This window comes from Cariama cristata, unplaced genomic scaffold, assembly GCF_000690535.1.
Source record: "Cariama cristata isolate BGI_N322 unplaced genomic scaffold, ASM69053v1 scaffold21313, whole genome shotgun sequence".
NCBI classification, from domain to species: Eukaryota; Metazoa; Chordata; class Aves; order Cariamiformes; family Cariamidae; genus Cariama; species Cariama cristata.
Window position 1 is genome coordinate 763 of NW_009606903.1, and position 11,915 is coordinate 12,677.

At 52.8% G+C, this 11,915-nt stretch overlaps 1 protein-coding gene across 1 annotated transcript in view; it reads left to right on the top strand.

Moving 5' to 3' along the window:
* The window catches only part of NOTCH1 (notch 1), a gene marked incomplete at its 5' end in the record, with an annotated part of 12,327 nt that extends 414 nt beyond the window's left edge, over nucleotides 1–11,913 (top strand). The window contains 18 exon segments of the mRNA XM_009696540.1: nucleotides 88–316; nucleotides 480–681; nucleotides 827–980; nucleotides 1,224–1,408; nucleotides 1,606–1,738; nucleotides 2,053–2,310; nucleotides 2,421–2,533; nucleotides 3,069–3,640; nucleotides 4,362–4,790; nucleotides 5,788–5,936; nucleotides 6,552–6,768; nucleotides 7,122–7,212; nucleotides 7,489–7,654; nucleotides 8,392–8,687; nucleotides 9,027–9,174; nucleotides 9,279–9,376; nucleotides 9,834–10,848; nucleotides 10,851–11,913. Coding sequence (XP_009694842.1) covers nucleotides 88–316; nucleotides 480–681; nucleotides 827–980; nucleotides 1,224–1,408; nucleotides 1,606–1,738; nucleotides 2,053–2,310; nucleotides 2,421–2,533; nucleotides 3,069–3,640; nucleotides 4,362–4,790; nucleotides 5,788–5,936; nucleotides 6,552–6,768; nucleotides 7,122–7,212; nucleotides 7,489–7,654; nucleotides 8,392–8,687; nucleotides 9,027–9,174; nucleotides 9,279–9,376; nucleotides 9,834–10,848; nucleotides 10,851–11,293 — 4,898 coding nt within the window.
* Between the last annotated feature and the right edge of the window lie 2 nt (nucleotides 11,914–11,915).

Consider the following 11,915-nt stretch of genomic DNA (forward strand, 5'->3'; position numbering starts at 1 on the left):
GACAGTGCTGGGGGGCAGCTCCTGGGCAGGGCTGCTGCACCAGGGCTGGACCCATTGCATCTTCACATGCACGTCCCTCCTCTCCAGATCCATGCCACAATGGTGGCTCCTGCTCTGATGGCGTCGGTACGTTCTTCTGCGAGTGCCTGGCTGGTTTCCGTGGGCCCAAGTGCGAAGAGGACATCAATGAGTGCGCCAGCAACCCCTGCAAGAACGGTGCCAACTGCACCGACTGTGTCAACAGCTACACCTGCACCTGCCCCTCCGGCTTCAGTGGCATCCACTGCGAGAACAACACGCCTGACTGCACGGAGAGGTACGGCCCAGCACAGCTCCTGCCGTGGGCGCAGCCTTTGTTGGGGCTGGAGCAAGGGGCTGGGGTCCCTGCGCTGCCCCATGGCCCTGGGCCAGTTTGGGGGGGCTTTGGCGTGGAGCATGACCAGCAGTGACTCACGGGGACGTGATGTCTTTGTTCCCAGCTCCTGCTTCAACGGTGGGACCTGCGTGGATGGCATCAACACCTTCACCTGCATCTGTCCACCCGGCTTCACAGGCAGCTACTGCGAGCATGACATTAACGAGTGTGACTCCAAGCCATGCCTGAACGGGGGCACGTGTCAGGACAGCTACGGGACGTACAAGTGCACTTGTCCCCAGGGATACACCGGGCTCAACTGCCAGGTAGAGGAGCCTTGGGCTGTCAGCCGCTGATCCCGGTGTCCGTCCATGCATGCTGGCTGTGGGGATTTGGGGGGGTCACTGCAGTCTCCACTCCTGCAGAAGCCCTGCTGGGTCTTGACCCCCATCTCTTGCTCTGCTCCCCCAGAACCTGGTGCGTTGGTGTGACTCCTCTCCTTGCAAAAACGGAGGCAAGTGCTGGCAGACCAACAACCTGTACCGCTGCGAGTGCAACAGCGGATGGACAGGGCTCTACTGCGACGTCCCCAGTGTCTCCTGTGAGGTGGCTGCTAAGCAGCAAGGTGAGGCCCTGCCATGTGTACGACCTCACAGGGCCAGGGTGGGGTCCCCAGGTGCCCCCCATGCTGGGCTCTGAGGGGATCTTTGGCACGACCACGGTGATCTCAAGGATTGCTGTAATGTGCATCCCCCGAGGCTGCAGACCTGGCTGCGATCCCTGGTGGGACGTGCGGTGGGCAGGACATGGCCCTGCGGTGCGTGGGTGTCACCGAGGTCCCCGCGTCTCACTCTGCTCTCCCCGGCAGGTATCGATGTAGCGCATCTCTGCAGGAACTCGGGGCTCTGTGTAGACACTGGCAACACTCACTTCTGCCGCTGCCAGGCCGGCTACACCGGCAGCTACTGCGAGGAGCAGGTGGATGAATGCTCCCCCAACCCCTGCCAGAACGGAGCCACCTGCACAGACTACCTGGGAGGCTACTCCTGTGAGGTGGGTGCCGTGGGCGGCAGAGATGCACCAGGAGAAAGCACCAGTTACTGCCTTTCTGCTGCCCAAGGAGCTGCCCCAGCTGCAGGCTGGCCCGGTGCCCCTTTACCCGGTTGCAGGCTGCGGGGCTGGCTGTACACCTGCAGCCATGGGGGAACTGAATGAACCTCTCTGATAGTTCCCCTCTTCCCTCCTTGTAGTGTGTGGCTGGTTATCATGGAGTTAACTGCTCAGAGGAGATCAATGAGTGCTTGTCCCACCCATGCCAGAACGGAGGAACCTGCATCGATCTCATCAATACCTACAAATGCTCCTGCCCCAGAGGAACTCAAGGTAAATTAATTCCCCAGGCTGGGGCATTAGTGGGCTGAGTGCAGATATCCTCGGTATCTGCTCATTAGCTGCTCGGGCTAGCAGAAGCAAATGCAGCAGTAGAGGTTTGGGTTTGCTTGCGAGCTTAGCCATCAAGGCCACGCAACCTTGGACGCGAGCTGTGTGGGGCTGCGTGCCTCCTGCCAGAGCGGCGGCTCGGACTGCCATTGACTTGGTCAGGCTCAGCCCCTCCGCAGGGAAGGTTCACACAAGGGACCACCGGGCACCCCGATACTGTTTGATGAGCTGTGTGGGTTGTTCCCCCATTTCTCTAGGGGTGCACTGTGAGATCAATGTGGATGACTGCAGCCCTTTCTTTGATCCTGTCACCCTGGGGCCCAAGTGCTTTAACAATGGCAAGTGCACGGATCGGGTAGGTGGCTACAGCTGCATCTGCCCCCCTGGCTTTGTAGGGGAGCGCTGCGAGGGAGATGTCAACGAGTGCCTGTCCAACCCCTGCGACGCCCGCGGCACCCAGAACTGCGTGCAGCGGGTCAATGACTACAAATGCGAGTGCCGACCTGGCTATGCAGGTGAGCACGATGTTCCCCCCCTCTCCCAGCGCCCAGCCCTGCAGCCCCCAGCCCCCTCAAGCATCTCGCACACCTTCCTCTGCTCCTCACGCTCTCCTCTCCCTTGGCAGGCCGTCGCTGCGACACCGTGGTGGATGGCTGTAAGGGCAAACCCTGCAAGAACGGTGGAACGTGTGCAGTTGCCAGCAACACCGGCCGTGGCTTCATCTGCAAATGCCCCCCGGTAGGTACCTGCTCCGCTCCAGCTCAGAGCATGGGATGTTGCACGGGCCCTGCAAGTCAGTCCTTGCACAGAGGGGCAATCAAGGGGCCAGTTTAGCCCCTGAGCCTTCCCCGGCGTGGGGAAAGCGTGGAGGGGAAGATGCTTTGCTGTGGGTGCTCGCTGCAGAGGTGCATCCGTATATGCATACCCTCCTCACTTGCAAGGAAGCTGGGTTAGGGTCAGGGAGAAGGAGGTGGCTCAGCCCTGCAGGGACGACACGCAGCTCTGTAGGACAGAGTCTTGCCTGGCTGACCGTTATTTGCACCATGTGAAGGTGGAGCAGGCAGCTGCGGAGAAGAGCTCCCTTCATTTTGAGGAGGGTGCTCTAACAGGGTTTACACTCTAGCTTATTGTTGCCCATCACTATTTTCGGAGGATGCACCAGAGCCGTGCCCTGATGCACTGGATTTGTGCGGAGTTTCCCATAACATGTATGTTAGGCTGCCGTAGGACAGCATCATTGATTCTGACTCCCTCCTTGCTGTCACCTCCCCAGGGATTTGTGGGTGCCACCTGCGAGAACGACTCCCGCACCTGCGGGAACCTGCACTGCCTGAATGGTGGCACCTGCATCTCCATCCACAAGAGCTCCAAGTGCATGTGCGCGCCGGCCTTCACGGGTCCCGAGTGCCAGTACCCGGCCAGCAGCCCCTGCACATCCAATCCCTGCTACAACGGGGGCACCTGCGAGTTCTTCAGCGATGCCTCCCCCTACTACCGGTGCAACTGCCCTGCCAACTTCAACGGCCTCACCTGCCACATCCTCGACTTTGATTTCCAAGGTGGGATCGGGCAGGATATCATCCCACCCAAAATTGAAGAGAAGTGCGAGATTGCAGTTTGTGCGGGGTATGCTGGCAACAAGATCTGCGACGGGAAATGCAATAACCATGCCTGCGGCTGGGACGGGGGCGACTGCTCCCTCAATTTCAACGACCCCTGGAAGAATTGCTCCCAGTCGCTGCAGTGCTGGAAGTACTTCAACGATGGCAAGTGCGACTCCCAGTGCAATAACGCTGGCTGTCTGTACGATGGATTTGACTGCCAGAAATACGAAGGGCAGTGCAAGTAAGTGACTCGCTCGTTGACCCTCTTGTTTTAAAGGCATGACCTCTGTGCTGATCGTCTGGGGGTATTTTCTGGTTGGATCTGCTCAAGCTCCTAAGTGCAGCCCTGTTGTTCACTCTCTGCATTCTGTTCTGCTGCCTATGGGGCTGCAACTCGAGCAACCACACTTCCCTGTGGTCTTACTGAGTTTATATACACTTGGAAACTCTCTGGGTTTGGCTCATTCCAGACGGCTTCCCTGTCCTTGCCTGTATCATGCCACAGAAGTGAATTCTCCAACTCACAGTAGTAACACGGTGAGTGTCAGTGTAGGGTGACCCCAGATGGAAGAGCAGCCAGAAAACACGGTGATGTTAACATCCAGGTATTTACCAAATGTTGTCTTTGGCAACAGCAGGAACTTAGTCCCAGATCCCTGGACAAACTCTGGTCTGAGTAACTTTTCTGTGTCCCCGTGTCTTCTCTCGGTCACAGTAATTCGTCCCTTTTTCTGGCATCTAAATTGCAGCTTATAATTTAACAGCTGCTATCTTCCAGCTGCAGAGGTGAACGCTTCACAGCGCTGCATGAAACCGCTGCCCTCTCTGTAAACTGGCTTAGCGTCTATCAGGATGAGGAAAGACAGGTCCTCGTGGACCACCACTTATTTTCTCAGCAGATAGGTAATATGTGCAGTACTTGGTCTGATTCATTCGTCTGCCTTTCTTTTTCTTCTGCCCAGCCCTCTGTATGATCAGTACTGCAAAGATCACTTCTCAGATGGTCACTGTGACCAGGGCTGCAATAATTTTGAGTGCGAATGGGATGGTCTGGACTGTGCAAACAACATGCCGGAGAAGCTTGCAGATGGCACGCTGGTGGTGGTGGTCCTGATCACTCCCGAGAACCTGAAGAACAACTCGTTCAACTTCCTACGGGAGCTGAGCCGTGTGCTGCACACCAACGTGGTCTTCAAGAAGAACCCCAAGGGAGAGTATATGATCTTCCCATACTATGGGAACGAGGAGGAGCTGAAAAAGCATTACATCAAGAGGTCAACAGAGGACTGGTCAGATATGTCTAGTGCTGTCATCAACAAAGTAAAGAGCAGCCTCTACTCCAGGGCTGGCAGAAGGCAGAAGAGAGAGCTCGATCAGATGGACATCAGAGGGTGAGGGGGACCAACGGGTTCCTTTTTCACTGAGCAACATTTGTTTTCTGTGTTGATAATAGTAACATGCTCTGAAGGGAAGGATGTAGGCTAGATAATTGTATTTAGGTGTTGCTTTCTGTGTGAATAGAAACCGGATTTTGCTCTCATGTGGGAAAAGCGAGTGATCGCTCAGGAATCCCTGATACAATGCCGCGCCGACTCTCACGATTGAAGGAGTCCTGTGTATTGTTGGGAGCCGGGGCTGGGCTGGGTGGGACCTGGAAGCAGAGGCTGGCCTGACCAACTCTCTGACTTCAGGAAGCCATTAAGTTAAGCCTCAGTTTCTCCCTGGGAAACGCTTTCTAGAGCTTTGCTGTAAAACTCAATTACTGCAAACTGTATTTGGAGCTCTTTAGTATAAACATATAGATCTAACCTTCTCCCTCTCTGTGGGCTCAATCAAAAGCCACTGAAAGCAAAGGAGTTAGCGCAGCGGAACTGATGTGAAAAGATCTGAAGGAGCCATTAAGTTAAGCCTCAGTTTCTCCCTGGGAAACGCTTTCTAGAGCTTTGCTGTAAAACTCAATTACTGCAAACTGTATTTGGAGCTCTTTAGTATAAACATATAGATCTAACCTTCTCCCTCTCTGTGGGCTCAATCAAAAGCCACTGAAAGCAAAGGAGTTAGCGCAGCGGAACTGATGTGAAAAGATCTGAAGGCTCCCAAACAGCATTATTTAAGATACTGTAGTGTCTGGGTCATTTTAAAACACTGTGAAGCAGAGACTCCCTTCCATTCCTGTAGATAAGGAGTTAGATTTCACAGTATTCATTGAGGCAAATCCGATAGACCATGAGTGCGAGCTGCAGGGCTTGGGCCACAGGGAAGCGAGGAGATGGGTTCCCACCTTCTAAGTCCCATTGATGGGGGGTTAAGGAGGGAAGGGAGACAGGGCTCGTCTGTCTTCTCTGCGGTCATTGCTCTCCCTTTCTCATTGACTCTTCTGTGGCGCAGATCCATCGTCTACTTGGAAATTGATAACCGCCAGTGCATCCAGTCATCTTCCCAGTGCTTCCAGAGTGCAACCGATGTGGCGGCGTTCCTGGGTGCCTTGGCCTCCCTTGGCAACCTGAACATACCCTACAAAATAGAAGCCGTTAAAAGTAAGTATGGCTGGTTGGCTGGGGAGGAGAGACAGCCTAGACTTTACAGCCTTACCCATGTTTAGTTATGTGTCAGCTGGCTGCATTTGAGCACAGTCTGGTTTTAATAACCTTGCATCTATTTTTTTTTTCTTTAAGTCTGTTCTTAAAAGAATTGCAAAAACAGTTTATTATTTTTGCTTATTCCAGGTTTATTTCAAAACCATTATACTATAGAAGTTATTAAAAAAAAAAAAGAAAAGAAAAAGAAAACCCAACCAGCTCCAATCAATCAGTGACATGCAAGGAGTTGAAGTTTGTATCTTGAAAATCCCCTTAAATCCTTTTGTCTTAACAGCTCAATGCAAGCGCAATGATTTGAAGTTTGCTAATCCTTTTCCTTAAAGGAGAAAAAAGTGAAGCTGTCTCCTGATGCAGGCTGGCTTGTGCAGCCGAGAATTTGCCGATAGTTTGCAATTCTGATTAATAGCGTATAAAATGACCTTATTTTGGGGGGGCTGATTTAGATCAGACTCAGGTACCTCTATTAACTAATTTTCCTTCATTTCCACTCTGTCACTGGTTTGCTATGCAGCTTAATGTCTCAGCATCTCTTTCTGCCCCACTGTTTTGTAGGTGAAACAGCTGAGCCCACGAAGAACTCCCAGCTGTATCCTATGTACGTGGTGGTGGCTGCACTGGTCTTGCTTGCTTTCATTGGAGTGGGAGTACTGGTGTCTCGTAAGCGGCGCAGGGAGCATGGGCAGCTTTGGTTCCCAGAAGGCTTCAAAGTGACAGAGTCGAGCAAGAAGAAGCGACGAGAACCACTTGGGGAGGATTCTGTTGGACTGAAGTGAGTAATTTGCTTGCTAACCCATTAAACACAGCACAGCGGGGCTGCTCGGGGCTCTTCTGAGAGAACCCATCGGAGTTTTGTTCTCTAGCGCATCGTATTGGCGTAGTGGGGAGGAGAAAAGTCAGGTTTCTTAAAGTTCTGCATGGGGAAGACAGTGTTCCCATCTGGAGGAGGTTTTTAAATGCCTCATGGCCCATTTGCACTTGGTAGAAAATGAAAGGCAACCTGAGAGGAACCTCCTGCAAATGGCCTGGCTGATTCTTCCTTCAGTTTGTGCATGTAGATAAACACAGTCCATCGCACTCCTTCCTGCAGAGGAGCTCATTTTTTGTGTGGTTTTATCTTTAAAGACCCCTCAAAAATGCTTCAGATGGCACGCTGATGGATGACAACCAAAATGAGTGGGGTGATGAGGAGACCTTGGACACCAAGAAGTTCAGGGTAAGCTCACTGCCACATTCCCTTGCTGGGCTGCAAGTAGTCACTGGCTGGGTTCTGTCATGGAAGGAGCAGAGCACTGCAGAAAGCAGCAGAGCAGAGGGACCCTCGGGTGCCCGGTCTGCGCTACACATCGCTGCTGCTGGCTCCTTTGCAAACCTGCGTGTGACAAACACACCTTTGAGACTTGCAGAGCTTCCCACACTAGAGCTCAGCCCCCTCCTCCCACCCGGACTTGTGTGCTTTGCTCGGTGCTCATTTCCCGCTGTCGTTCCTCAGTTCGAGGAGCAGGCGATGCTGCCTGACACGGACGATCAGACGGATCACCGGCAGTGGACCCAGCAGCACCTGGATGCCGCTGACCTGCGCATATCCTCCATGGCACCTACCCCACCGCAGGGGGAAATCGATGCAGACTGTATGGATGTCAACGTCAGAGGTCCGGGTAAGGTGGACTCCTTTCGCTTCTGTACTGCTTGTCAGCTAATCTAAAATCCTCCCTTACCCCTTGCAGATGAGCAGTCCCAGACAGCCCTACCTCTCTCCATTTCTAGTTCGGAGTCGCTGCTAGCCGTTCTGCATCGCATGGCTGCAGTTGTGTGTGATTGAGAGATAGACCCTGTCACGTTTTGCTTTCCATGAGATCTCTTTTGTTTAATCACTGAGATGGAAATTAGAGAATACAGAAGAAGTACCTATTAATTAAATCATCCAGCTTGTCTGTCTGCCACTCCTAGATTCCTCTCCTCCCACCAAACTGCACATTTCATAATCTTCTTTTCAGGTTTTTAACTATATTAATAGGCTTTTAAATTATTACAAACATTTGGTCTTCCCCACGTCTGTGACATTGTCCTCTGAGATAATAAAAATACGTAAGGCTGTGCTGTGCTGCACTCAAGTTTGCTTTGAGCAGCCTTCCTTATATCCTGCACCTTACATGTTAGTGTGCAAGCTAGCAGATGAAATAGGAAAAGCAGTGAGTGGTGAGATACCACTAAGGAATTTCAGATGCATATCAGAGGAAGGATATTCGTGTTTGATGTTTAGAACCAGTCAGGAACTCGGTCTTGAAGCACCCACGAGAATAAGCATCTATCGCAGACGGAGCATCTTGCTGAGCCATCTGCATTACAGAAGGGTAAAAAGCCTTTTTTCACCGAGTTCCCCTGTGCTTTTCAGATGGCTTCACCCCCCTCATGATCGCCTCGTGCAGCGGAGGAGGGCTGGAGACTGGCAATAGCGAAGAGGAAGACGATGCTCCCGCCGTCATCTCGGATTTCATTTACCAAGGCGCCAGCTTACACAACCAGACTGACCGCACCGGCGAGACGGCACTTCACCTGGCTGCCAGGTACTCCCGCTCGGACGCTGCCAAGCGCCTGCTGGAAGCCAGTGCCGATGCAAACATCCAAGATAACATGGGCAGGACGCCCCTCCACGCCGCCGTCTCTGCCGATGCCCAAGGAGTCTTCCAGGTAATTGATCCTTTCACCGCCAGTCTCAGGGTTTTTGGGGGAAGGTACTGGTTGAGTCAGTCACACAACTGAGCTTACCGCAGGGTCTCCAGGTTGTCGTGGCAAGGTGCAGGGTGAAAGTCTTGAAAACTTGAAGCCCCTGTTGTCTTGGGGCAGGGCGCAGCAAAGCAGCAACCCCATCGCTGCCCTCGGATGTGCACCCCCGGACTGGGAGTGGGGACTGGAGGGACCAGCCTCTGGAAAGGGGGTTGCAGGTCCTGAGACCTGGGTACCTGGAGTGTCTGCTGTCTGTCCCTCCTAACGTTTGTGTTTCCTGCGCTTTGGCCCTTGTTGTGACAGATCCTGATTAGGAACAGGGCAACCGACCTCGACGCCCGAATGCATGATGGGACCACTCCTCTGATCTTGGCCGCTCGCTTGGCTGTGGAGGGCATGCTGGACGATCTCATCAACTGCCACGCAGACGTCAATGCCGTGGATGATCTAGGTACTGCAGGCAACTACGACTCTCGGAGGTGCAAGGAAAGGGCTGCTTGCTGTTACTCTTACCGCTCACTAACGCGTGTTGTATTTCGTGATCTTCCTCTGTAGGCAAGTCGGCACTGCACTGGGCAGCTGCTGTGAATAACGTTGAAGCCGCAGTAGTCCTCCTGAAGAATGGTGCCAATAAGGATATGCAGAACAATAAGGTAGGGGTCTCCTGGGCTCACATAGGCAAGGAAAGAACCATTTGAGGAGTCTGTTAAAGGGTAATTTGTGCGTAAAATACAACACTGTCTGGCACTGAGACTCTGATTTGATTATTCTGCTGTGAATGAAGCTGCTGGATTTAGCTCAGAGAAGCATTGTGGGATTTGGTCCTGTGGGTGCTGTTGAGGGGCCGTGCAGTACTTGGTGAGCCGTATGATACAGTGTTCCTGTGGTCATCTCCTCGCATGTTCTGGGTCACTCGCAGGGTTCCTGGTTTGATGTCAGTGTAAGGACATGGCTCGGCAGGGTAGGAAAAAGCAGCGGCAAAACCTCACCGGAGGAGAGACGATTACTGTCTCTGCCACCCAGCTGCATGGTGTTGGGCGTGGAGCTCAGGATAGTGTGAGCCAGGAGAATCTGTGAACTTAAACCTAACCATCTTTGCTGGGTTTCCAGGAGGAGACCCCACTGTTCCTCGCAGCCAGAGAAGGGAGCTACGAAACCGCCAAGGTCCTGCTGGACCATTTTGCCAACCGCGACATCACGGACCACATGGACCGGCTCCCACGGGACATCGCCCAGGAGCGCATGCACCACGACATCGTGAGGCTGCTGGACGAGTACAACCTGGTGCGGAGCCCACCGCTGCACAACGGCCCGCTGGGAGCACCCACACTGTCCCCACCGCTCTGCTCTCCCAACAGCTACATCGGCAACCTGAAACCTGCCGTCCAGGGCAAGAAGGCGAGGAAGCCAAGTACCAAGGGCCTGAGCTGCAATGGCAAGGATGCCAAAGACCTCAAAGCCCGGAGGAAAAAATCACAGGATGGAAAAGGATGTCTGCTTGACAACTCCAGTGTGTTATCTCCAGTGGACTCCCTGGAGTCGCCCCATGGGTACCTGTCAGATGTCGCCTCTCCTCCGCTGATGACCTCTCCGTTTCAGCAGTCCCCTTCCATGCCTCTGAATCATCTGCCAGGCATGCCTGATGCCCACATGAGCATCAATCACCTCAACATGGCGGGGAAGCAGGATATGGCCATGGGAAACTCCGGCAGGATGGCCTTCGATTCGGTGCCGCCGCGTCTCTCTCACCTCCCCGTCTCCAGCCCCAGCACAGCGATGAGCAATGCTCCGATGAATTTCTCTGTTGGCGGAGCGGCCGGTCTGAACGGGCAGTGTGACTGGCTCACCCGGCTGCAGAGCGGCATGGTCCAGAATCAGTACAACCCGATGAGAGGCAACATGCAACCAGGGGCGCATCAGCAGACGCAAAACCTTCAACACGGCATGATGACCTCCCTGCACAACGGCTTGCCCACCACAAGCTTGTCGCAGATGATGAGCTACCAGGCCATGCCCAACACCCGGCTGGGTTCCCAGCCTCACCTGATGCAGAGCCAGCAGCTCCAGCAGATGCAGCAGCAACAGCTCCAGCAGCAAAAAATGCAGCCACAGAAGCAGCCGCAGAGCAGCGCCAGCCGCCCCAGCCACAGCAGCATCACAACCCCAGCTCCAATGCGAGTGGCCACATGGGCCAAAATTTCCTTGGTACCGAGCTGAGCCAGCCCGACATGCAGCCGGTGAGCAGCGCTACCATGGCAGTCCACACGATCCTGCCTCAAGATTCCCAGATGCTGCCCACGTCTCTGCCATCCTCCCTCGCCCAGCCCATGACCACCACGCAGTTTCTAACTCCACCTTCCCAGCACAGTTATTCCTCCCCCTTGGACAACACCCCCAGCCACCAGCTCCAGGTGCCCGACCATCCTTTCCTAACACCGTCTCCGGAGTCGCCGGACCAGTGGTCCAGCTCGTCTCCTCACTCCAACGTGTCCGACTGGTCCGAGGGCATCTCCAGCCCTCCCACGAGTATGCAGTCACAGATGGGACACATCCCCGAAGCCTTCAAGTAAAAGACGGTGTTTCAGAGACGCTGGCGCCCAGTGGGAGTTAGAAGCTCAAGGGAAATCTTTTTTAAAAGGACATTGGATGCTTTTATTAAAGGATCCTTTTAAAATATGTTTTTATAAAAAAAAAAAGACAAATTAATTCCTTTTTTTTTTTTAGTATATTTATTTATGTACTTTTTATTTTACATGAAAACACTGCCTTTTTATTTATATGTTCTATTGTTAAGAACTCAATGTGGGACACCAGTTGTGTTTCAAGAAATCAAAAAACTAGGTTTTTATAGGACATTCTCTTTTGTTTGGGGGGTTCATGGTGTTTAATTTGAGAGGAAATGTTTATGTAAAGCTATAAGCAGCGATTTGTGATTCATTCCGAAATGCCAGTAATTTATTTTTTTCTCTTTCAACTCAGAAAGAGAGGTGAGAAAGAAAAGGGGAAAGAAAAATTGACTAAAAATACCACTCCTTAGGGGGGGAAAAAAAAATAAAGTGTGGATGAATTTTCAAAATGTACTTTAAAATGTTTCCTTTACTGTTATATCTGAGAGGACATTTTATGGTACCAGTCATGAATCTTTGTTTAAATTTCAGTATTATATAGTTGTACATTTGCCTTGATAATAGA